The following is a 27,130-nucleotide window of genomic DNA, read 5'->3' as shown; positions in this document are numbered from 1 at the left end:
CTGCTCAGGTTTTTTGAGGGTTGGAGTGTGATCTGAAATCAAAACGTTATGACAACAGGACAGTCAATACGGGTATATGATTTATGCATACTTCAAAAAAAAAAAAAAAAGAGTAATCTCTATCTGTCGGATGTTGAACTCGCCATATGTCTACCAGATTTGTGGATGTGATAAGATTGTTCAAAACCACGGAAGCGTTAGGAGCTGCAAATTTTACTCGATGACCTATCAAGTTGCAAGTCTAAAGTATTACATTATGATCCCCAGAAACTATTACATTTGTGTTTGAGAGGTCAGGTAATTTCTCAACGGTCTTACCAAAAAAAGCAGCATTGTCAATGTTTGGCCCGTATATGTTCAGCAATGTTAAATGTATAGAGTAAAGATAGCCCGTTAAATTGACCATTCGGGTCAGTTACTGTTGAAATATGTTTAAAAGGTATGTTTTTCCGAATAATGATTGCAACACCACGAGCTTTGCATGAAAATGTAAATTGAAATATTTGGTCTGCCCAACCACAACGCAAGCGCTTTTGCTCTGAAGGTCTAATATGAGTCTCTTGAAGAAACAGAACATCAGCCGCTAAGGAGTGTTGTGCCACACAGGTAGCGCTGTTCAGTTATCAAAGGTTATTAATAATTGTCCTGTAACAATTATTAATAATTAATTAAGTAGATTACTTATCAAATTGAATTATCAAAATGACTTAATCCTCGGGGCACCACCTGGGCCGTAACCAGGAAAAATGATAACTTTTAACAGCAGGAATTCAGTCTCAAAAATAGATATTATTCTGCAGAGTAGTAAATCTTACTATTATCACCACAGAATAACGGTTGAAGGCATTACGGTTCGGCTCTAGCTCTGTCAAACAGCCATTGTGACCAGAATTTGTATAAAACACAAACAACTTCTCATTAAAATCAATCAGCATTTATTCACATCCAGGTGTCAAGCAGATGGAAAGGCGACACCATTGAATAAATCCTGATGGCACACTAGTTAAAACATAAAACTATTAACTAACAAGAAAAACAAAAACAATAAAAATAAAAATGAAACTGCATGAATGAAAAGAAATCAAAAACAATAATAAACAACGTGGTTGCACGTGGCCGGCCAAAATTGGCTGTATTATTTAAAGATGGCGGGGCCCTCGCCACGCCACGTGCAATCAGACGGGATGACAAACACAGCGTTTAAAACGTGAATAACTGGCGAAGAATTGCGCCACAAAATAAACTAACACAATAATGATGATAATGATGCCGTTAGTTGCCGGCGTTGCACAGTAATACGAACAGTAACTTCATTAAACACAAATTTAGCTCTGAACTGCTCTAGATTACACTGATCCCCAGAACCATAAAACCTCACGCTTCCTCGGTTTCGGATCTGGGCTGCGGGCTCTGTCGGGGGTGATCAGGTTTCTGCGGGGGCTTTACGGTGTAGGAGAGCTTCGGTTCGGCTCGGCTCCACCATGCGGCTCGGTTCCTCTGTCCTATGCCTTGCACGGTGCAACAGCCGGGTAGATCTCTCCGGATCTACGGAGCCTCTTGACGTGGCCTCCTGGTGCGGGACAGTCCACTGTAATTAGGGCCGCCCCCGTTTCATCACCGAGGCGCGAGCTCATGGACGCGGGAGAATCTAGCTCTCGAGCTGATGTGGATGCGCTGCCGGAGGATTGGACCCTCCTGGGAAAAAGAGCTCAGAGGAAAGTTATTAAGAAATAGAGAGAGCTGGAGCGCTGCCGTGCTCCGGGGCCGCAGCTTCAGCGTGCGGATCCCCAGGCCCGTCCCGATGCGGGTGCGCCTCGGATCCCCCCCCCCTCCCTTTGGGGGGGGAAGGTCGGCCTGGTCCGACGTCCCTTTGGCACGGAGCCAAGAGCGGACCAACTGCTCAGATGAAAGGTTGAGAGGAAGAGAAAAAGATGTGGGAGAAGCGGAGATTTGTCCTCAACGCGCTGCGTGACGTATCCAGTGCCAGCCCAGTGATTGGACGCGTGCCTCTTCAGGCGCCGACCCCCCCCCCCAAGGCACGCTGGTCCTAGTAGTTTTTCAAGGCGGCCATTTTAGGAGGAAAATTAAAGCTGATTTCGGGTTGAGCCGTTTTTAAAGTCAAATACTCATTCACAAAATGTCTATGAGCCTTCATAAGTTCAGAGTTCACATGAGCACATGAACAGTAGCCCAACAGCAGTTAAGATGTGAAAACACATTAGCACGCTTAATTGAATGACCTAGACCACGAACATTCCAGCTGACCAAATTGATACCCTCATCTCTGTTTCTAGGTGCCATAAAAAGGTGTAACCTGTGTTATGCAGACAGTGACAGTATAAAATGCCCCAAACATGAAAACACCATAAACGCAAAAAAAAAAAAGACCCACACCAATGGCCCTTTTGCACTAGTCCCGCTTCACCTCGGTTCTACCCGCCACGGCCCCGTTTTGCGCTTTTGCACTAGGGCTGAGACGGGTAAAGCCGCTCCAAGCAGATACATTTTCTGTAACCATTCTGGCGAGGTTCTTACCGGGCTGAGCTGGGACTATTTCTGAGGTCACCACCCTCCTCGCCACCGATTGGTCGGGGGGCGGGGCCGTCAAACGTTTGAATCAGGAAGCGGGAGTCAGCGCGAGGCGACTCGCGGCTCGCAGCGATTTTATTATACAGCACAAACGTCTGTTTGGTGATCCAACTCTGAGGTGCAGATGTTCATAAACCTGGTGGCTGTCGAGAAAATTAAAAAAGGGATGTAGACGGGCTGTTTTTTTCTCAGCCGCTCGCGGCTCCAGCTGATTTCTCATCTGCGCCGACACAAACAAAGGTGTTGCGCAATCGAGTACGTCACAGCAGCTTCACCCCAACCTGCCCACTTCTCACCTGGCTGTGGAAAAACAAACGAGGACAAAACGGGTGGAGCCGCGACGAGCCGACCCGGGCGGAAGCGGGACTAGTGCAAAAGCGCCACAAGTGAACATACATTTACCCAGCCCAAAACTCCCACTTTCCTAAACAAAGCGAGAGAAAAGGTCCTAACATACCGTCCTGTAGGGTCCTATGTCACTATGGTAGCTAAAAGTCTAACCACTAAACAGCAATACCACTAGTTGTCTAACTTAATGTGGTATCCCCTCCAATAACAAGTAGTAAATAACATTCGAAACATATCAGTTTCGTGAATAGAAAAAAAAAAACATACCCAAACATTGATGTGGAATGTTGTAAAGAAACACGGCATGAGTTTAACATCAGCTCAGTGCTTAATGTTACTCAATGGTGAAAACCCAGACAATAAAGCACCATATTCTATAAGGGTAAGGCACATAGTTTAAAACAAACCACGTTTAACATTTGTCCAGTGCATAATGATCCTGGCTGTTATGATACGAGGACGTGCCCCCCTGTCTGACGGCAGTGGTCCCATTCAGTGCGCTCTGTCCACCTCGATCGGGGTGGGGAAGTGAGCGGGGCCCAGCAGATCACGTAGAAACTTGCCAAAAAGTCCACAGAGTTTTTGCACTCGGCTCTCTCCGGCAGACGCACTACCTTTATATTTTGGCATCTGGAGCGCACTTGGAGTTTGAACAACTTGTGACTAGCCTCCAGCTGTAGCCACTGCAGTGTCAACTCGTCCAGCCGCGTGTCGTGGTCGCTGCAGGTCGCTTCCACAGTAGAAAACCGAGTGTCGTACTCAGTCAGTGTGACCTGGATAACTTGCAGGGACACCTCTAGCTTATTGAATCGGCCATCCATCCTTCTGCTCAGGTCATTTATAGCCCGGAGAACAGTGGAAGTCTCGGGGTTATCTTTCGGCGCAAGTGGGGTTAGCTCTGGGATATCGTCCATTTGAGCGCTAGCATTAGCATCCGTCGCTGGATTTGCAGACTGTGTTTTCTTAACACCAGACTGCTTTTCCAGACCTCTCCTGGTACTCATGTGTGCACATGCAATAGGTAAGTGTAATGCACAATTTTTTAGCGGGTACAAGTTATTGAAAAATTGTTATATTGATTGAATCTCAACGTATTGGAAGGGAGCTCAAGGAAATTGCATCTACACCATACCATGCTCTATAGCGCCCTCAAGAACTATGCATTTTCAATCTCTTTGCTGTGCATAGGTAACCGTGTTCTGACTTTCTTCTTTCTCTTGCAATTATATAAATATAACACTGGAAATATTAAATATTTCCAGTGTGAATACGCTGATGGCTCCTTAGATTACCTTGTTGGGTAAAAGCTGCCCCACACTGATCACATTTGTATGTTTTATCTCCAGTGTGAATACGCTGGTGGGATCTTAAATTACTTGATTTGGTGAAAGCTGCCCCACACTGATCACATCTGTAAGGCTTATCCCCAGTGTGAATACGGTGATGACTCCTTAGACTACTTTGTTCGGTAAAAGCTGCCCCACACTGATCACATGTGTACGGTTTATCTCCAGTGTGAATACGCTGATGACGCCTTAGATCACCTTGTTGGGTAAAAGCTGCCCCACACAGATCACATCTGTACGGCTTCTCTCCATTGTGAAAACGCTGATGACACCTTAGATCACCTTGTCGGTTAAAAGCTGCCCCACACTGATCACATCTGTAAGGCTTCTCTCCAGTGTGAATACGCTGATGACTCCTTAGATCACCTTGTTGGGTAAAAGCTGCCCCACAATAATCACATTTGTACGGTTTATCTCCAGTGTGAACACGCTGATGGGATCTTAAATTACTTGATGTGGTGAAAGCTGCCCCACACTGATCACATCTGTACGGCTTATCCCCAGTGTGAATACGCTGATGACTACTTAGATCACCTTGTCGGGTAAAAGCTGCCCCACACTGATCACATTTGTACGGCTTCTCTCCAGTGTGAATACGCTGATGACTCCTTAGACTACCTTGTCGGTTAAAAGCTGCCTCACACTGATCACATCTGTAAGGCTTATCTCCAGTGTGAATACGCTGATGATTCCTTAGATCACCTTGTTGGGTAAAAGCTGCCCCACACTGATCACATTTGTACGGTTTATATCCAGTGTGAATACGTTGGTGCCTCCTTAGATTACCTGACGTGGTAAAAGCCACACCACACTGATCACATCTGTAAGGCTTACTTCCAGTGTGAATACGCTGATGACTCCTTAGATGACCTGACATGGTAAAGGCCACACCACACTGATCACATCTGTACGGCTTCTCTCCGGTGTGAATACGCTGATGACACTTTAAAATAGTTGATGTGGTAAAAGCTCGCCCACACTGATCACAGCTGTACAGCTTCTCTTCAGTGTGAATCCTCTTTCGGACCTTCAGACCTGGTGCAGTGGTGAGGACTTTATCCCTCCTATCACAGCAGTAACTTGTGGTTCTCTCTTTGGCTTCATGTTTCTGCAAGGAAAGAGAAAAAGATTTAGATCCTGTTGTTGGCTGACCTGACAAATCCTTTTTCAGTTCAAGTCAAGTGCTGTCTGCCATGTTCGCAGTGAAACAATGAAGAGTTTTATGTCTTGGTGCTATGTTAAGCATGTTAATGTTATCAATGGTTCTTGACAGCCAGAAACATTCAGATAAAACATCTCAATATGTCAAAACAAAAGTGTGAAGGGCTAAAGGTTTCTAGGTATCTATAGTTGAAGTACTTGAAACTGCAACAGAAACAGCAACACAGAAACAACAATAAATGTCCGCCACAGTAGTTACATTAGATAGATTAACACCAATTGTCAATTGTAATATGACCATCTTTACAAAATTACCTTAATATGGACATTCTGACCATGCCATACCCATTTGACAACCATGTGCTACCTCATCATAAACCATGTAGTGACAATCGAACAAACGTACTAATCAAAATGATCAGTGTACTGTATAGAAAAACATTTTAATATTACAATGCTCACAGACTGTGCCAAATCAGAAGGTGTAATCAGAAGGATGGTAGAGAATAAAATTTGACTCTCCACTGCTTTTTCATCTGACTAAGATGGAAGCTCGAGCTAATTAACAGGGGTGTAGGACCTACCAACTTCATTTTACCAGTGGGGGGTTGGGGGGTAATCAGCCCCACCACCGTTGCGTCATCAGCAAATTTGACAATGATGTTCTCTTGGTTGGGGTCTTAAGGTCTTATGGCTTTGATGTGCCTTAAAGGGGACATATTATGGCATTTAATGTATATTTTAAACAGGCCTTGAATGTCTTAAAAACAATTGTTTTTTCTACATAAATCAGATATTCAGCCTGTGGGCCCTGTCTCTAGTTTTACCGCTTCTAAAGCCTTTTTCTGGCTCTGCGCTGATTGGCTGCTTGAAAGACGTGTAGGAGGGGAGGAGAATAAGCCTCGCTCCGGCCAGAGCAGCCGGCTGCGTCGTACACAAAACGTGTCCCATGCGAGAAGCTTCTGCGACAAAATCAATTCCATGGTGTTATTTTTTTTGTATTAGACTATCCTAACTGGCCGCGAGTTTAACAGTTTCAGTGTGGACAGAGAGAGTTTAACAGTTTCAGTGTGGACAGAGAGAGTTTAACAGTTTCAGTGTGGACAGAGAGCGTCCGATGTCACGCAGCTCGACGTGATAGTCAGACGCTCTCATTCAGTTACACGCTGTAAACGGATCTTAAAGCCTGATTTACGGTTCTGCGTTAAATCGACGCGTACCCTACGCCGTAGGCTCTGCGTTGGTGTAACGCGGAACCATAAATCAGCCTTTAGTCACCTCGTCTTCACACAGGAAGATTTCTCATCATTTCTTATGTTACAAGACAGATGAATCATATTAACTGTAAATAAATCACAACACTGAATTTTCACAAATGGCAACTTTATTGTTAAAAAAATAAAATATGAGTTGTATATAAATAACATTTATGCACTATTGCTGGCTCAAGGAAGGACTGTGCGTTTTCTGAAGGTGTCGTTGAACAGCTTCAGGTGCTTGGAAGATCTGAAACCAGACAGAAAAAATGTATTACTAATTTACCTAACGAGTGAGTGGCTCCGTTAGGGAACACTGGAGCCGGGCCGGTCCGTGAGCAGCTCCGGCAGCTCCGTATGCGGCGCCGGTGCTCCGGAGCTAAGCTAAATACTTAGCCCATGCAAAGATCATACAAATATAAATAACATAAAAAAAAGGAACTTACCGCTGACTCGTGTGCAGTTGCCGGGTCCGTGCTGTTGGAACTAATCCTTTTATGAGGGTAAATGTCGATGCAAAACCTCATTTTAACTGTCCCTCGCTGTTGAAACCGGTTGGAAAACAGTCACTGCTGCTGAACAATGGCGGAGCTCCAGCCGGCGGAGAGAGCTGGTTTTGGGCGTGGTTTCAGCAGCGGAGGCCGACCTATGTAAATCTGTTCCCGTCGTGACTCACGACGGGAGCAGATTCTAATCGGCTCAAAAAAAAAAAATCACGTGACACTGGGGGATTCTGTCGGGCGGGGGTCACAGACCTTGCAGAAATTCATGGGATTTCGTCTCCCCTCTGCTGGCAGGGTGAGGGGAGACCACTTTATATATCTTAAAACAAGAAAAAACGTGTTTTTCATAATAGGTCCCCTTTAAGACCAGTTTCTCAAAGCACTTGGTGATGACAGTGGTGGGTGCTACAGGGCGGAAGTCATTGAGGCTTGCTGTGGGTGACTTTTTGGGGATCAGGATGATTGTAGCAGATTTCAGGCAGGGTGGGATGCCAGCTTGGGCCAGAGACAGGTTGAAAATGTCAGTGAAGACCGGTGTTAGCTGGTTGGCACATGCCTTGAGCACCTTCCCAGGTACTTCATCCGGACCTGCAGGTTTCCTGGGGTTCACTGCACAGAGCAGTACTTGATGTAAGATAGCACTGTGTCTGTGAATGTTGCCAGGTAGAAAGCATCCCACTGTGTGTGTTTGAAGCAGTCCTGCAGACAGGGGAGGGCGTCCTCAGGCCAGGTGGTAATGGTCCTCTTTGTGGGCTTTGTTTGACAACTGAGGGTGGTGTATGCGGGGTGAGGAGCAGGGAGAGGTTATCTGACCTGCCCAGGTGAGGGAGGGGTACGGCTCTGTATGCATGCTTGATGTTGGAATACACATGATCCAGAGTCTTTCCCCCTCTTGTTGGGGATCTTACATGTTGGTGGTATTTCGGTAATACAGTCTAAGTTTGCCTTATTAAAGTCCCCTGCATTAATGTGGACGCCATGGGGATGGGCACGCTGGTGTTTGTTGATGGCGTTTAGCAGCAGAGACAGAGCCATATTTACATTAGCGTATGTAGACCGCAGTGATGATAACAACAGCTAGCTCTCTCGGTAGAAAAAAGGGTCTGCATCTCACTGACATGAACTCCAGGTCCAGAGAACAGTGGCTGTCCAAAATAGTGCTGTTTTTACACCAATCTTCATGAACGTAGATGCAGAGCCCTCCTCCTCTGTTCTTCCCAGAGTCACTGTTCCTGTCCCATCTGTGTAATGTGTGGCCTGCTAGCTGCACCATGGCATCAGGGATTTGTGTGTGTAGCCAAGTCTCCGTCAAGTCTCAGCATTCACAAACATAACGATTTCCAGCCAGCTGTAATACCAAATCGTCTGTTTTGTGTACCATGGATCTGGTCTATGCAAGGAAGAGGCTCAGCAGCGGAGGTTTAAATGGCTGTTTCCTTAGCCTAGCCTTTAGCCCTGCCCTGCAGCCCCGCTTCTGATAAATAAGCGTCTAATAAATAAACCCTGCTGGGTGCAGGTTAGTTGTAGTTTACAGCTAGTGTGCTACTCTTGCAAGAAATAAGTTAAGTCTCAGCCTCTTTCTTCAGATCACTGAGTGTTTTCCTTTCAAGTCCGATATAAAAGTGGCAAACAAAACTTGGATGCTGATGCATTATCCTGCAATCCTCATGATCCACCAGAGAATGATCATTCATCCAGGAGAGTAAGATATTTCTTCAGTTTGCACTTCACCACCTTGGTGATGCTGGAACCTTTGATGCTGTATCTCCTGGCGTGATCCAGGTCATCTATGACATGACAGACAGTATTGTCACAGTTGTTGAAAATGCTGATGCTGAAGTACTCATGTCTGGGTTGAACTAGTTGAGTCTCTTGCTAACCAGGCTACTGCCATCCCAGAGAAGAGAATCGAGAACCGTCTTTCTCTGAGAACCAGTTCCCAGTAGTCCGATTCTGTGGAATCGTTAACCCGTCGGCCTAACAATTGGGTTAACGGTTCTGCCAACATCTGACAAAATTGCATGATGACATCATGTACAAGCTTTGTATTTTGGCTCAGAATGTTTCCAAAATTACATGGAGGCAGAAATGCACCAAAGTTTGGTTATATTTCACGAAAAAGGACAATACTAGGTCCAGGTGCAACCATAGACTGTATATAACAATGGACAAAGCATTCAGTCACGTGAGCCATTGGTTTCTGAGGACCAGTTTTGAAGCCCATTTCATTCGTACAGAGTGCAGCCATGTCACTCAGCAAGCCCTCGGGAACGCACCCACTGCACATCAATCACAGTTAGCTTTGCTCACAGCTCCTTCAGCCAAATCTCAAAATCTGCCCTCAAACAAGATACAGCGAAATGCATGTTTGATATATTGACTCGACGGTGAAATCAAAAATGACCATCCCATTTACCCGCCGTTGGGTTCGTACAAATGAATAGTTGCTTTGTGAAGGACAGTTGCATAACAGTTACAGATAAGGAATTGATAACCGCCCACGATTGGAGCCGACTGCCAAACAATCATAAGAAATAAAATGAACGCGTGATATAAACTCCGTCTCCCAAGCCGAGGTCACTGAGGTAGTTTGTGAGCTCCTCAGTTACCCCTTTTACACCAAGCTGGTTCCAGGGCTGGTGCTAGTGCTGGTGCGAGAGCAGTAAGTGTAGTTTAGTAGCTTCAGCTTTCCTGTGGTAATAATTATGTACAACATGTGCAACAACACAGACAACAGCAGACATGTCACTCTCTAAAAGTTGATACAAGTTGCAAACTATAAACCTTAGTTTTCCTGTGGAAAGAGGAATTAAATCTGGGCCGCTCGGTGGCGCAGTGGGTTAAGCAGCGGCTCATATACTGAGGCTACAGTCCTCCTGCAGCGGTCGCAGGTTTGAATCCCGGCCTGCGCACCTTTGCTGCATGTCATCCCCGATCTCTCTCTCTACCCCTTTCATATCTGCAGCTTGAATAAAGAGCCCAAAAAAATCTTTAAAAAAAAAAAAGAAATGGCTGAAAAGATATCTAAAAAAAAAAAAAAAGAGGAATTAAATCTTAAAATAAAAATTAATTATGAATTATTAAGCTTTGTGAAAGCTTTAGCGGTAGCATCCGCCGCGTGTGAGGAAACTCTTGTGAGTGAAGCAAAACTCTTCACACTAGAGCTCCACATGTCACTCCTGAAGCGACTGACACGACTGTCGTCCTGCATGAGGCTTTGGACTGTAAATATTCTGGTAAAACTCAGACAGGATTTCATCAGTGAAATATTTACGACGCGGGAGCGCGCACCGGCAGCGCGCACCCAAGCTGCAAACGTGTTTAAACCCGACGTCTTCTACAACTGAAAGCAGCTGATGAGCAAAGCATATGAATTCATTACCTTACGATGTAGTTCTTTATTTTTCTTCCTGTCGTTTATAAGTCTCTGTTACAGGTGTTACAGCTGAGTTAGTGCCGTTGCGCGCGCTCCTTTTTTTCCTCTCCCTTTTTTCTGCTGCAGCCAACTTTGAAAACTCAATAGGCTATACTCTAGTCTTATCAGCTTCGTTGTGTTGAAATTCCTTTTATAACATTCCTCCTCGCGGTATCTCCTTTGGACACACTTTGCAAACTGCAAATTTGTTGTCCTTTTCAGACATTGTCCGCACCGGCAACGCCAACGCCCCCTCAGGACAGCTCGGTCTGAGGTGCAAACCCCCGCGCGGGCGGGGGTTTGTTGTTTTAAACGTCATCAGATCGGCCGCTCTGAACTATTATTTTCAGATCTCCGATCAAAACCGATAGGGCCATTATCGGCCCGATCCCGATCAGGGGCCGATCGATCGGTGCATCTCTACCTAGGGCTGGGGTGATTATCATTTTTTTAGACAGTTCTATAAAAAAAAAAAAATTTAATTAAAAAAAAGACTGCATCTTAGCTTTAAACTTGATACAGATGACATGAAGGCAGTGTTTCTCTGCTACAGCAGAGAAACACCGCCTTCAGGTCTGGTGACAGCGAACTTTACAGCACAGCTCGAGCCAACCTGAAAAGAGGGATCAGAGAGGCAAAGGCGCACTACAGGAGGAGGATTGAGGATCACCTGGACCGCAACAACAGCCGGAAGGTGTGGCAGGGTATCCAGCACCTGACCAACTACCGGACCAGCCCAGGAGCTGCGGTGAGTGATCTTGCGCTGGCAGAGGAGCTCAACATTTTCTTTGCCCACTTTGAGGTCACTTCACCTGATAGGGCCAACTCACACCAGGCCCACAGCAGCACCACCCTCACCCTGGAGGAACATCAAGTGAGGCGCACCTTGCGGCCCATCAACCCAAAGAAAGCAACGGGTCCGGACGGCGTCCCGGGACGGGTGCTGAGGGATGGTGCAGACCAACTGGCTGTGTTCACTAAGATCTTCAACCAATCCATGGCACAGTCCACTGTCCCATCCTGCCTGAAGTCCTCCACCATAGTTCCCTTGGCCAAAAAGACTCACATCTCCAGCCTCAACGACTACAGACCAGTTGCACTCACCCCAGGGGTGATGAAGTGGTCCGCAGTCACATCACAGCAGCCCTGCCCCACACCCTTGACCCCCACCAGTTTGCCTACAGAGCGAACTGATCCATGGAGGATGCAGTGGCCACAGCACTCCATGCTGCACTAGCCCACCTGGAGCAGCAGGGGGGCTACGTGCAGATGCTCTTTGTGGATTACAGCTCTGCCTTCAACACCATCCTCCCTCACAAACTGGTGGTCAAGCTGGGGGACCTGGGGATTCCAGCCGACACCTGCACCTGGATCAGCAGCTTCCTCTCTGACCACAGACAGAGAGTCAGGGTGGGCCATCACACATCCACGGCCCTAAGCCTCAGTACTCGCTCCCCCAGGGTTGCGTGCTGAGTCCCCTGCTCTACTCTCTCTACACGCATGACTGCACCCCCGTCCATCATAACAACACTATAGTGAAGTTTGCTGACGACACTACAGTGGTGGGGCTCATCTCGGGGGAGGATGAGTCTGCATACAGAGACGAGGTGATGCGGCTGTCGTGGTGGTGCAGAGACAATAACCTCCTCCTGAACAGCTCCAAGACCAAAGAGCTAGTAATTGACTATAGGCGGAAAAAGAGAGAGATTCCTCCGCTCATCATCAGCGGGGATTGTGTAGAGAGGGTAGCCAACTTCCGGTACCTGGGAGTCCACATGGAGGAGAACCTGACCTGGAGTGTGAACACCCCAGAGCTGCTGAAAAAGGCCCAGCAGAGACTGGACTTCCTCAGGATCCTCAGGAGGGAGAACATCACACAGAGGCTGCTGGTGTCCTTCTACCGAGCCTCCATCGAGAGCATTATGACCTACTGTACCTGCATCTGGTACAGCAGCTCAGAGGAAAGACCTCCAGAGGGTCATCACCACCGCCCAGAAGATCATCAGCTGCCCTCTCTCCACACTGGAACACCTCCACCACTCCCGTTGCCAGAAAAAGGCTCAAAATATAATAAAAGACACTTCACACCCCGGACACTCACTGTTTGAGCTGCTGCCATCTGGGAGGAGATGCAGACTCATGAAAACGAGGACAAACGGACTCAAACACAGCTTTTATCCAACAGCAATAACCACTCTTAAAAAAAACAGGAGCTAATGTGCAATAACAAAAATGATTGTATGCTGATGAAGGTTCTTGTGGGTTGATGTGTGTGGAAGGGTGAATGTGTCTAGAAATATATATATATATATATATATATATATATATATATATATATATATATATATATATATATATATAATATTAAATTTTTTTGATTTATTCTTCAGTTATTTTTTTTTATTTTTTATATGATGCGCTGAACCGAGAGCACTTTTAATTTCGTTGTACATAGTTATAATGACAATAAAGATCTATCTATCTATCTATGACAAATCGGCCCCAAATCCCTTACCAAAACCGCTCACAACTTCACTCTCACTGTTGACAACTCCATTCTGTCCCCCTCCACTCACATCCGTAACATCTGAGTTATTCTGGACAATAACCTCTCCTTCCAACACCATGTCAACCATATCACAAGAACTGCTTTCTTCCACCTCAAAAATATTGCCCGTCTCCGTCCATCACTCTCCTTCTCTGCCGCTGAAACTTTGATCCACGCCTTCATCACCTCCAGACTCGACTATTGCAATATCATCCTCTATGGCTCATCTTCCAAGGTCCTCAATAAACTTCAATACATTCAAAACTCTGCCGCCCGCCTGCTCACCCACACCCGCTCCAGAGACCACATCACCCCAGTCCTACAGAAGCTCCACTGGCTCCCCATCCCTCAACGGATCCATTTTAAAATCCTTCTCCTCACCCACAAAGCCCTCTACGATCAGGCCCCCTGCTACCTCACCGACCTGCTCCACCGCCACACTCCCTCCCGCAGCCTCCGCTCCTCTGACGCCAACCTCCTGTCCCCTCCAGTCAGAACCAAGCACCGGACCTGGTATTACTGGTACTACTGGTACTATAATGGCGCTTTTGCATTAGTACCGCCTTAACTCTGTTCTACCCGCCACGGCCCCGTTTTGTGCTTTTGCACTAGGGGCTGAGGCGGGTAGAGCCGCTCCAAGCAGATACTCTTTCTGTAACCATTCTGGCGAGGTTCTATATTGGGCTGAGCAGGGACTATTTCTGACGTCACCACCCTCCGCGCCACTGATTGGTCGGGGGGCGGGCCCGTCATCACCCTCCAGGCCTCTGATTGGTCGGGGGGCGGGGCCGTCATACGTTTGAATCAGGAAGCGGGAGTCAGAGCGAGAGCGACCCGCGGCTCGCAGCAATTTCATTATACAGCGCAAACGTCTGTTTGGTGATCCAACTCTGAGGTGCAGATGTTCATAAACCTGGTGGCTGACGAGAGAATTAAAAAAGGGATGTAGATGGGCTGTTTTTTTCTCAGCCGCTCGCGGCTCCAGCTGATTTCTGATCAGCGCCGACACGAACAAAGGTGTTGCGCAATCGAGTACGTCACAGCAGCTTCACCCCAACCCCCCCACTTCTCCCCTGGATGTGGAAAAACACACGGGGACAAACGGGTAGAGCCGCGACGAGCCGAGCCGGGCTACGGCAGTACTAATGCAAAAGCGCCATAACTGGTACTACTGGTACCAGGCGCGTCATTTTAAGCCGGGGACGGTGGAGACGCGTCCCCACCACTTTGTCTGACGAGCAGATTTGTCCCCACCACTTAAAAAAAAAAAAAATAAAAAATAAAAATTAAGTAAGACACGATTTGTCCCGTATTTTCATTAACGACCCATACACACGTCTGTCACACACACACATCAACACTAAATTTATCAATAATTAACAAAATAAAACACAGGAAACATTAAGGCCAGCAAAATCTTAGTGGCGGGACAACAGGATCTGCTGCGTCTGTGCCCAGATCTGTGTTTGACAGACAGCGCTGCGGGGAGGACTTCACCTCCAGGTAGGGGTTTGGAATTGGGAATTAAAAGTTGCGTTCTGCAGGCCCGGTTCTACGAGGGTGCATAAGCATTGCATCCTCATTTTATGTGTCTTCATGCTCAGTTGAAAAGACGAAAAGTCTGAACCGTACCGTACGTTCGCATCCCTGCGTATCCTACGCCGTACGCTTTGCGTTGGTGCAACGCGGAACCATAAATCAGCCAGTGTCCGTCACTGATCTGCTTCCAGCGCGCAGTTTCCTGCAGCAGCAAGACACTGCTCTCTGCTGCTCCGTTAACACAAAGTAACCGTGGATATTCCCAAGTGGTTCAGCACAACGACATAAAAAAGTTTACAGGACTGTCTCAGAAAATTAGAATATTGTGATAAAGTCCTTTATTTTTCTGGAGTCCAAAAATGTCATACATTCTGGATTCATTACAAATCAACTGAAATATTGCAAGCCTTTTATTATTTTAATATTGCTGATTATAGTTTACAGTTTAAGATTAAGATTCCCAGAATATTCTAATATTTTGAGATAGGATATTTGAGTTTTCTTAAACTGTAAGCCATGATCAGCAACAGGGCTCCAGACTGCGACCAAATGCTCGCATTTTGCGACCAAAATTTGAGTATGTGCGACTGAATTTCATGTCCACTCGCACACGTGCGACCAGTAAATCTGCCAGTGTTTTTTTTTTTTTTTTTTTTCCTTTACACGTTAAACGTGGAATGGGTGGGTCAATGAACCCGCATATTGCAGGCCAATGAGTGTGAAAGGGAATGAGTCGGGGGATCTATTTATTTATTTATTTTTTTCGTTTAATTTCACCAGCTCAAAGCAGGTATTACGCCCGGACATCATTTAATGCGACACAACACGCTGCCGCCGCGGCGCGCACATAAAGTTAGAAGAAAGAGACGGCGGGTATGTTTGGTTTTAGTAACATCTTGCTCAGGCAATGAGTCTGCAATGGCACAGACGGGAGACACATGTAGCTCAGTGCTTAACTTTTATTTTGAATCCACTCTATATTCTTCTGGTCCGTTCTCTATGTTCCCCGCCTGAATTATGGTTCCGCCTTAAATCGACGCAGAGCCTACGGCGTAGGGCTCTGCGTTGTTGTAACGCGGAACCATAAATCAGCCTTCACCCGGTAAGGAAAAAAAAAAAAAAGAAAATGTGCTCCAATACAGCAGGTCTCATAATTTTATTTTGAACACTGCCAAAACTCTAACTTAAAACGTAACTAGAACTTAAAATGTGCTTGACACAAATGAAAGTTAAATTTTAACACGTGGGAAAAACACCTAACCTTTTAAGTGATGTGTGTTATCAGGTGTAATGGCATTTTTAGGTTAGAAATGAGAATATTTCTTGGTAAGATCCTTATTGAGTGAAGGCAGTGAATTTGTTCAACTGGTGTAGGTTCAGGGTTTTAGTAAAGACACAAGTAGGGAAATGTTATTGGCCAGTACCCCCAATATTTGTACATTTGTTAAGTACTGTGTTTAACAGTTACATTCATGGCTGAAAGGTTACTAAGCACTTTGTTACCAAGCACTTTTTTATCATGTGAATGTATGTTTTTTTTATATATAATGACAGCAATGGTGCTGTCAGTTTACTTTATGTTGCGGCATCTTTAAAAGTGCACAATAAAATGTAACACTGCATTTGAAACAGCACATTGTGGTAATTCATTAATCTATTATGAAATACGTATTACTAATACACTGAAATGTAGTAGAAATGTAAAAATTTGGTTAGCGTGTCGATAAACAATGTGCGCTCCTAAAATTTCTGATTGTGCCCCTAAAAATTTTCAGTTAGGGGCTACTGTGCTCCTAGTGAAAAAAGTTAGTCTGGAGCCCTGATCAGCAATATTAAAATAATAAAAGGCTTGCAATATGTATATGATGTTTCCGACGACCTAAATAAGACCGCGCAGATGGCTTTTAATATGGGGACAATATCGCGTCAATACGCATCATCTAATGCAATGCCTATTATTTATCATGAAACCTCAATTCGGAAGTAATGGGCGTAGCTCGTACCTAGCACTTTTCAAACCTTACTCAGGTTTATGGTAAATGTCCCCAGCACTTCTGAAATCAAACTGACGCCCATGACTGGTACTATAACTGGTACTATCAACCTCCTGTCCCCTCCAGTCAGAACCAAGCACCGGACCTGGGGTGACAGAGCCTTCTCCACCGCTGCTCCCACCCTCTGGAACTCCCTCCCCAAACACATCCGTGACTGTACAGACCTCCCAACATTCAAATCCCATCTCAAAACTCACCTTTACAGAACTGCTTTTAATGTGTGATTAATGTGGAAAAATCGCACACATTATATAAGAAAGAGTGTTGTAATGAACAATTATGAAAATGGAGGGCTTAATTTCTTAGATTTTACCACCTTAAACAATACATCTAAAATTAATTGGGCTAAAAATTTTCTTTAAAAAAAACCTACCTCAATTTGGAATTTTATTCCACATTACATCTTCTCTCGGTTTGGAGGTCTAAGTTTTATTCTAAGCTGCAACAACAATGTAGGCAAACTTCCAGTTAAGCTGTCTGTATTCCACCAGCAGGTCCTCCTGGCCTGGGCTCTTATATATATATAAGCATAACTTTTCGCCACACACTCCAATCATCTGGAATAATAGAGATATAATTTCAAAAAACAGATCACTTTTCTTTGAGACTTGGTTTCAGAGTCAGATTTGGCTGGTGAGACAGCTGTTTAATGAGGAGGGGTCACTGCTCTCTTACAAGGAATTTTTAACTACATACAACCTCCAAGTAACCCCAAAGGAATATGCTGCTGTTATTAATGCCATTCCAACAGGCACCTTGATGTTATTTAGAGGTAAACACATGCCTTCACTTGGACATGTTTATCTCCCCAGTTTTGACTCTCCAGAGGCAAAATCTGTTACTCATTACACCCTGAAATACTAACAGGAAAATACGTGCTCTATTCCAAAGAGACATTGTCTCTATCCCTTATGTTACTGCTTATTGGAATCAATTTATTAAAAATATATTTAATTTTGGCAAAATGTTTTATACATAAAAGTAAATTAATTAACAAAAAACCTTGTTTTGATGTGTTTCAGAAGGAAATGGAAATTTATTTTAAATCACTTATTGATTCTTCTAATCAAAAGTCTATTAAGACTGTGAATATTTGCACCCTCTACAAAGTTTTTATATAACACACTGTACAACTGGCTCTTCTGTTCTCAGTTCCACCTGAATACTGTTCACTGTACGTTGTGATCTTTGTAAATAAAGATGTATTAAAAAAGGAAGTGGGCTAGGGAGTAATGCTGCGTTCCATTTACCTCGGAAGTCGGAACTCGGAACTAGGAATGACGTCACAGCCGAGTTATCAGCGTTCCAGTTACAAAGTAGGTAAACAAGTTTGTAGTTCGCATATACCACACGAAAAATGTAAATTACACTATAGCAGCATATATATGCCGAACAATACTTGTATACGACCGATTTAGTGTGACCAAAACTAGAATGAAGTGCTACGAATTTTTACGGAGCTCTCTTCTACTGTTTACAACCGGGGCAGCCATCTTGGAATGTGAACTCGGGGGTGGTGAAGACTCTCCCACTTTCCCAGTGGGAAATCCCACTTCGAGGGACGTTCTAGTTGAAAATTCAGACTGGGAACTGGGAAATTCCCACTTCCGAGGACAAATGGAACGCGGCATAAAACACAGTAAAATTGTAGCTCTACAAAGGTAGAAAACCATTAGGTAGGATGTTTTGATAGGGTAGCCGAAATCGCTGGTCACGTGTTTGTGTTTTCTGCTGCTCAGTTCAAACTACTGACAATGAAATGAAGCGTTTGGATGATCAGCAGCAACAGAGAGACCGAGGAGGAACGTGGACCTGAACACTGACCTGCAGACCAGCGGAGGAAGAGTCCGCTTTGGTCCTGCTGGACTCCTGGTCCTGGTTCTGACCCCGGTCCTGGGTCTGGTCCTGGATCTGGTCCTGGATCTGATCCCAGTCCATCTCCTGGTCCTGGTTCTGTTTGTTTCTCGTTTTCTGTCCTTCAGTCTAAAAGCGTCTGCACATTTCCGCTGCAAACACGTGACCACCACTCGAGCGTTGCCTGATGGGAAATGTAGGATTATATACCTATATAGACAAGTTTACGCGCCAAAACACGGGCGCTGCCATTCGTCTGCATAGATGCGGGTCATTTCCGGTGGGAGTGATTTGCGCATCGTTTACCGGTGTAAACACAGCGGCGTGGACACAAAACCTAAAGCAAAGACTCGCTGCTCGTGAGCTTTTAATGTCGACAACTATGTCTTTGTCATGGGAACACGGTTCTACTACTCTGACTGGAGATGGCGTTACTCTCACCACCAGAATTCAGTGCAGAACCGGGATGATAACGTGATGACAGCAGCAGAACTGACAGCTGATCTGCTCCTACTTCCTGAAATCCGCAACGGACAAACTGAAAGTTTCTGAGGTTTATCAATATCTGCACAGAGACAAAGTCGGTTTTGTCATGTCATACAAACATGATCGTTTTGTTTATTTGAAAGCAAATGTCGAGCCTGGCCAGTGTTTTAACAATGCGGGGCTTAAAGCTCGGGTGCTGTAACTGAAGCTGCAGCTGACTTCTCCATGGAGAAGTCCAAACTACATCATAGTTTACTTGGCTTTTTTTTCTCTAGGTAGAAAATGCTGTGAGACGGGAAAACCGGGCTTGCCTGCACTGACTGACAAGAGCTGGGTCTGAAAGAAATGCTGGTCAGAAGAAGATGAAGTGCGGGACTGTCTCAGAAAATTAGAATATTGTGATTTTCTCTAATGCAATTGTAAAAACAAAAATGTCATACATTCTGGATTCATTACAAATCAACTGAAATATTGCAAGTCTTTTATTATTTTAATATTGCTGATCATGGCTTACAGCTTAAGAAAACTAAAATATCCTATCTCAAAAAATTAGAATATTCTGGGAATCTTAATCTTAAACTGTAAGCCATAATAAGCAATATTAAAATAATAAAAGGCTTGCAATATTTCAGTTGATTTGTAATGAATCCAGAATGTTGACATTTTTTATTTATTTATTTTTTTAAATTGCATTACAGAAAATAAAGAACTTTATCACAATACACACACAACAGGAAGGATCTTTACCAGCCGTCACCAACAGCATCTTCTACCACTCCAGAACCGGCACAGGAGGTGAAACTCTGTAGGACTCATGAAGAGTGGAGGACCAGCCCTGGGAATATTCTCCTGCAGCTCTGCCTCCCGCCATCACCCAACTTTTCACACATAGCCTACTCCCAAAAATTGATGATTTTGTTGAGGGAAGGTTACAGTTCTGCAGTAAATATGTCAGCATTTTAAAACCAAAATGAGCAGCCTTATTTAGGAACCAACAGATGTTTGTACTGTGAAAATAAAGTTTGATGAAACTTAATTTAATTTCATTATTGCACTGAACTACATGAATTACATTTCTATTTATTTATGCACAACTGTAGAATATGCACACATTTGATTTATGTGCACAAATTCAATTAACAGTTCCCTTACCTCCATAGTAAAATACAAAAGCATCCCACACAATTACATCACTATAAAAACTATTCATATATAATATTAAAAAATACAATGCACACAGTATTTGTTGTTTATCTTTATTTAATGAACAACATCACTTGTGTAGCAGGCTCGGCCTCAGGTGACAGGTTTCAGGACCATCTAAAAAAAGGGGAAGAGAACACATGGAGCAAAATTAATGCAGAAAATCTCATTACACTTAAAACAAGAGTATTTACCAAAAAAATAACTTATTTGACAATCTTCACCTGTTTCAAGTACATTTTCATTTGAAATAAGTAGAAAAATCTGCCAGTGGGACAAGATTTATCTTCTCATTACAAGCAAAAAAATCTTGTTCCACTGGCAGATTTTTTCACACGCAGGCACGCACACACATACACACACGTCCCATCTCAAAACCATCAACTGCCTTATAAAAATACCAGTAGCAATGTTAGTGTATGACAACTTCTTCATAATTTACAGTACTGTCAGCTTCACAGCTAAAGTTGCTGAACTTACCCTCAGATCCGTGTTTGTTTCTCCGGGGGAGGCAGCGGATCCGCCGGCTGAGTTACTCCTTTCTGGCTGGGGAGAGCGATTATAAACCAACCACAACTCAGGGAATGGATTATCCTTTGTTGTTTTTTTGTCAACAAAGTGGTGTGAACAAACAAAAATGTTGCGCGGTGGTTTTTTAGATGTAAAGCCTCCAGCCCGGTCCGTGGCTTCAGAAAAAAAGTAAACAACAGAGCGCATGGACGTGTCTCTTTGAAGCTGGTTTGTGGTTGCAGCAGTCTCTATCCAACCATTCCTTCAGGTGCTCCCTCGAGTTCTTACATCCAACTGCCGAGACATGTCGTTCCCGAACCACTTTTTTTCTTAGAAATATCCATTTTGTCCCTCTTTGTCAGAGCAATGTTGCCACTGTTTTCAATGGAAAAACCCCAAAACGGAAGTGAACTGCTTAGAGGGGAGGAGTTTAGGAAGTAGAGCGGAAACGGCCGGTAAACTTGTCTATAGAGCCTTTATTTTTTTTTAAGGAGCAACAAAAAAAGACTTTCAGGATGTTAATTCCTGCCTCTGTTTTGAGTCACCGTCTTGTTAATTAAAAAAAAAAAAAGAAAGAAAATTGTTGACACGGTTCTGAGTTGTTGTTAGTTATAAGTTACAAGTTATAAGTTGTTGTTTTGAATACCTGAAGTTTGCACTTTAATATTTTCTTATGGCAGATGCAAGTATATTTAAAAACAAGTTAAATAGAGTTTAATACGTAAAGTCACTATGTTTGGGAAAAGCTAGTCTCTAAACACACTTGTTTTGGGGGTAAATATTATTTCTTGTATGCACCTTATTCCTGGAGCCTCTACTGTAGAAACGATTGTGGGAGCTACTTCCGGTTAGACGCCGGAAGTTGCGTATCGCCATTGACTAACCATGGCAGCTGAGCGCGAACAGCGGTTTATTTTAAAGCAATTTTCTTTCAATCTAGCAGAGAAGTTACTGTTTTGTTTTCTGACATTTAATGTTTAACATGTTTATCAACTGTAGCATTTACTAAAATGTCCTTGTGGAGCTCGGGTACGTCGTTTTGTGGAGGAAAACCTGCATCATACTTTGTGGCTGAGATCCGACAACTCACGGAGGAGAGACGGGAATCATCAGAGGATTGACAGGAATGTCATGACAATATCAGGTGCGATTTCAGGTTAATGTCATGAGAACATCAGGTGTGATTTCAGGTTAATGTCATGAGAATATCAGGTATGATTTCAGGTTAATGTCATGACAATATCAGGTGTGATTTCAGGTTAATGTCATGAGAACATCAGTTATGATTTCAGGTTAATGTCATGAGAATATCAGGTGTGATTTCAGGTTAATGTCATGAGAACATCAGGTGTGATTTCAGGTTAATGTCATGAGAATATCAGGTATGATTTCAGGTTAATGTCATGAGAACAGCAGGTGTGATTTCAGGTTAATGTCATGAGAATATCAGTTATGATTTCAGGTGTATGGAGGACACAGCATTGTTGTATTTGTCCGGTAATGACAACCTTTAGTATTTATTATTATTTTCTGTGCAGTTAAAATACAAAGTGTGTTTATGGCACGGACTGCAGGGCAGCATTAGAATAAAAATACAATAGTTTCACTACAGACATGTTGATAAGAAAATTTTTTTTTGTTAATTAAATTTTAAATCTTAGCTGTGATCAGTACTCGAGTGGTAAAAAAGAAATCAGGGGGGATGGTGGATTTTATCATATGGGGACAGATAATTTGTGCTGATTACAAATAATATAATATATTACAAATAATAGCAGTGACCAAAACACCTGCAGAAATACTGCAGGAATGACATAGCAGCAGTTAAATGCAGCCTTCTCTTCTTCTTAGGTACAGTTACACTTACAGTATCGTTAACACATAACTCACAACAGGTTAAGTGCTGTATGTAGTTTGTAGAGCTGCACTTACATATTTCATTCATTTAACATTTTCTGAAAACAACTGAGGTCCAGCTGCAATTGTTATTTTTTTGAGGAAATAAAAGTCCAAATAGTCCTCCGACAGTAAACTGAATCTCTCTCACTTAAGACACAAATGTAATGTGCTTTTGTTAAACAATATTTTTGTGTTTAAATGTTTTGATTCATGTCCCTATATTGTATGTCCTAATATGTCAGGAGGGATCTTTCAGGTTCTGTTTTTAATAAAACTGAAAACAAAAATGAAGTCTGTTGTACTGTTTTCCCCCTAGCTTTATACAGAGGGGCAGAGCTGAATCTTCTTTGTACCAAATTCATCTACAAATGTGTGAAGTATGTGTGAAAGGTTCTGGAGGTGTTTCATGTGTGTATCTGAAGTCTTTGTCAAATGAAATGTGGAACTCCAGGTGCTCAGTTGGTGTCCAGATAACCAGCTTGCAGCTCTGCAGCCCCAGGCACATCACTGCCAGCTGGACCTGAAAGAATAAATATAAAAGAAGCTTACAGTTTGTCTTAATGAAGGTTCACAAGTAGCCTACCTGTCACATTAGTTCATAGATTATAAGCAGTACTCGAGTTGTAAAAAAAAATCAGGGGGGATGGTAGATTTGATCATATGGGGACAGATAATTTGTGCTGATTACAAATAATATAATATATTACAAATAATAGCAGTGACCAAAACACTTGCAGAAATACTGCAGGAATGACATAGCAGCAGTTAAATGCAGCCTTCTGTAAGCTTTAAATATCCACTGGGCTTACATCAAATACATCAAAACACAACAATAAAAAACACTTTTCTGAACTTATCAATATGACTCTGTCCTTCACAGGATAAGTAACATGGATCACTGCAAAAACTCGCAGTCTTAACAGGAATATTTGTCTTATTTCTAGTTAAAATGTCTCATTTTAGTAAAAAAAAAAAAATCTTATTACACTTAAAACAAGACTCATCACTGGAAAAAACAACAATTTTCACCTGTTTCAAGTAGATTTTCACTTGAAATAAGTAGAAAAATCTGCCAGTGGAACAAGATGTTATTGCTTGTAATGAGAAGATAAATCTTGTTCCACTGGCAGATTTTTCTACTTATTTCAGGTGAAAATCTACTTGAAACAGGTGAAAATTGTCAAATAAGTTATTTTTCTGGTGTTATTTTTCTGGTGATGACTCTAAATGTTGAAATAGCAGTAAAACCACATTCATTAATGAAATGACATAAGGGATGGAAAGGGGGATGATTTGGACCGTTTTTATTTCAGGGGGGATCTCATCCCCCCTCATCTCGAGTACTGATAAGTAACAATATTTACCCACCTGGAGGAGTATCCACTTTGCCCATTGGAAAGAATGAGATAGCCTACTTCTCATCTTCTAAGCATTTCTTCACTTCTTCAGGTCGTCCTCCCATCTCTCAACAGCAGGAGGCAGAGGTAAGATGATATTGTCCCGTTTGAGCTGTGACAGGTGGTGTTTCCACATGTTTTATATCCCCAACGCTCGGAGAAAGAGGGTTAAAGCGTTCACTCAGCATACAAACAAACGCCGTTCCGGCAGCACCGGAAGTAGCACCCACAATTCGCGCAAAGCCTCATGGGGCGTAGGAATAAGGTGGATAAATGAACTTGAAGACACTGAGGTGTGACATAAGCAGAGCATAAGCAGAGCAGTGGATAAAACAGAGTGGCGACACTTCCATAGGACTCCGTTGTAAACTGCACTTCCGGGTTATGGAGCCCTCTGGAGTTCCATAAGTGGCGTCGATCCCGTTGGATCCCAGTGATTTCAGTGGCCGCACGTCGAGAAACTCCTGAGGTAAGGCGATGAAATACCGACCAATTTTAAGTCATTATGTGTAGTTATTATATCGGAGACGCTTTTTCAATTTTTAAATTCATACATTTAAAAGGCCAAAACATAGCACAGTGGTTTAAACACTGCGGCAGTAGATCACCGGTTACCTCTGAATTAATTATATTGTTAACCTCTGATTAAAAAAAAATATTACATGTTTATATGGGATGTTGAGTTTAATTATTTTAAAGGTAATCCTGAACGAACCTTGAGAAGTTCCTGCTGTCAATAGACTCCACAAGTGGGGTAGCTATAAATTACATGAGCAGAAAAATAATTTTGTGCACCCAAATGCTGCACAGCCAACCATGGTATCATCACTGTTCTACATACAGTAATAAATGTAAAAAGAAAAAAAAAAGCTTGTCAGATGTCACCTTGATTATTATTATTATTAACATTTCTGATTGACTGAGAGCACTGCAGTTGTTAAATAATAAAATTAAACCTAAAAAATACAACTTGCCTAATAAATTGTGCACACAGTGTAGGTGAATACTTTGTAGTGGTGTATATATTTAATTAAAACTTTTATTTTGTTGCCATTGATGAATATATAGACATTAAGATAGTGAGTGCTCGAATGCTAGATTACTTTTTCTCACTCTTCTTTCTGTCTCCCACAGGTTTGGTTGATGTGCACAGAGGATATTGCTAGAGGATATTGTAATAAAGCCAACTTTTACACCAGATATGCCTCTTTTTTCAAATTATTCCCCTTTGGAGAAGTCAGAGTGGGTTCAAACACATTGGACACCTTTTAAAAAAGGGCTTAAAACTTTTTGGTTCAGGAAGGCTTTCCCTGGTCTTTTATAGATGTTTTTATGCTTTTTACTCCTGGTCTTTTATGTGTCTTGATTTTATTCCCTTTGTTTATGTTAGCACTTTAAGATTATTTTATGAAAAGTGCTTTATGTAAAAAAAGAGTATCTGCACACTTGGATCAATGCAAGAATCTTTAATAAATGAAAAGTGCTTTACAAATAAAATGTATTATTATTATTATTATTACACTGATTACATATTAAAGGTTTAATGGTCCATCCTGCCCCTTAGCAGGACGTGGCGTCAGGCACTTTTCAGAGTATTCTAATAAAATATATGCTCATATTCTCTGTAAGTGTGTAAAAGCAGCTTGTGTTCCACTGTAAGAAAAGACATTTCATAGCCCCAGCTTTGTTCTGCTGTCCTATTGCTGCAATACAGTCTCTGTTAAATAAAATATTTCTTCCGTAATGCCAAACATATTTTTCTGTGATGTAAGAGCCTTTATACATTGTCTTTTAATTATTTTACTTGTTCTCACAGACAGACACTTGCTCTTAATAAATCACTTACATTAATGTCATGTAGCTACACAAGGGATGCACTGCACCAGATTACAGTTCAATTGCTAATTTATCTGCAATCCATGAAGCGAAGTTTTCCCTCCCCCCAAATAACACAGAACAGCTTGTCTAATTAGGCTTTTAGTTGTCATCCAGCTATTCAATACACGTAACTGGCATTGATGTATTCATAGTGATTCATTATCAGCTGTAAATGTACTTGTGTACGGTTTATTTCAATTCAATTCAATTTTATTTATATAGCGTCTAATACAACAGATGTTGTCTCTAGACGCTTTCCAGAGATCCAGAACATGAACATAAACATAAACATAAACATAAACCCCCAAGCAATTATTATATAAACAATGGCAGGTAAAAACTCCCTTAGTGGGAGAAAAACCTTAAGCCAAACAGTGGCAAGGAAAAACTCCCCTTTAGGAGGGAAGAAACCTTGAGCAGGACCAGGCTCATAAGGGGGGACCCTCCTGCCGAAGGCCAGACTGGGGGAGTCAGGGACGTCGACAGCACACAGCAGGCAGGTGGAAGCAGCAGCGGGATGACCAGAGGTGGGGGGGGGGGGGGGGGGGGGGCGTCAGCAGCACACAACAGTCATGTGGAAGCAGCAGCGGGATGACCAGAGGGGGGGGGGGGGGCGTCAGCAGCACACAACAGTCATGTGGAAGGAGTAGCGGGATGACCAGAGGGGGGGGGGGGGGGGGGGTGTGCAGGCAGGCGGAAGCAGCAACAGCAGACATCCACGTAGGCAGGTGGAAGAAGCAATGGGATGACCAGAGGGGGGGGAGGGCCGGGAACACAGGCCAGAACGCAGCTCCTGAGGCTCCGGCCTGCAAACATACACAAAAGAGAAAAAAGGGGGGCCGGCACAAGAAACTACAGGAACGATGGACAAAAATGATAGCTATGAGATATTTATAATAAATAAAAATGGTAATGGAGAAGAGAGGCAGGGAAAAGGAGAGGAGAAGAAGGGTGAGAGGCACCGCCCAGCGGATCATGTCGGTGCCCCCCTGCAGCATAAGCCTATAGCAGCATATCTACCGCGAAGCTATATTTGAGACTAACTATTATAGTTTTGTTCTATAGCTGCGACTATGACTACTGACTCTAACACACTAAAGTTTACACTACCTAGAGATTTACCAACACCAGTTAGAGGTTTACT

At 43.3% G+C, this 27,130-nt stretch overlaps 1 protein-coding gene across 1 annotated transcript; it reads right to left on the bottom strand.

Moving 5' to 3' along the window:
- Nucleotides 1–961: 961 nt before the first annotated feature.
- Nucleotides 962–18,697, bottom strand: LOC133421593 (zinc finger protein 501-like). Its single transcript, XM_061711245.1, has 2 exons — nt 18,584–18,697; nt 962–5,391 (listed from the first exon to the last, which is right to left on the bottom strand). Exons 1-2 carry the CDS (start codon nt 18,695–18,697, stop codon nt 4,186–4,188), a joined length of 1,320 nt encoding a protein of 439 aa, XP_061567229.1. The 3' UTR covers nt 962–4,185.
- Between the last annotated feature and the right edge of the window lie 8,433 nt (nt 18,698–27,130).

Source organism: Cololabis saira, chromosome 21, assembly GCF_033807715.1.
Source record: "Cololabis saira isolate AMF1-May2022 chromosome 21, fColSai1.1, whole genome shotgun sequence".
In the NCBI taxonomy this organism is placed as follows: domain Eukaryota; kingdom Metazoa; phylum Chordata; class Actinopteri; order Beloniformes; family Belonidae; genus Cololabis; species Cololabis saira.
Note: the sequence above shows the minus strand (reverse complement) of the source record. Positions and strands in the feature narration are given on the sequence as shown.

Excerpts from the sequence above, each read along its gene's own strand:
- LOC133421593 (XM_061711245.1), bottom strand. The coding sequence starts at position 18,697 with ATGGACTGGGATCAGATCCAGGACCAGATCCAGGACCAGACCCAGGAC. Across the intron at positions 5,392-18,583 it reads CTTCCTCCGCTGGTCTGCAG|AAACATGAAGCCAAAGAGAG; the intron begins GTCAGTGTTCAG and ends CTTTCCTTGCAG.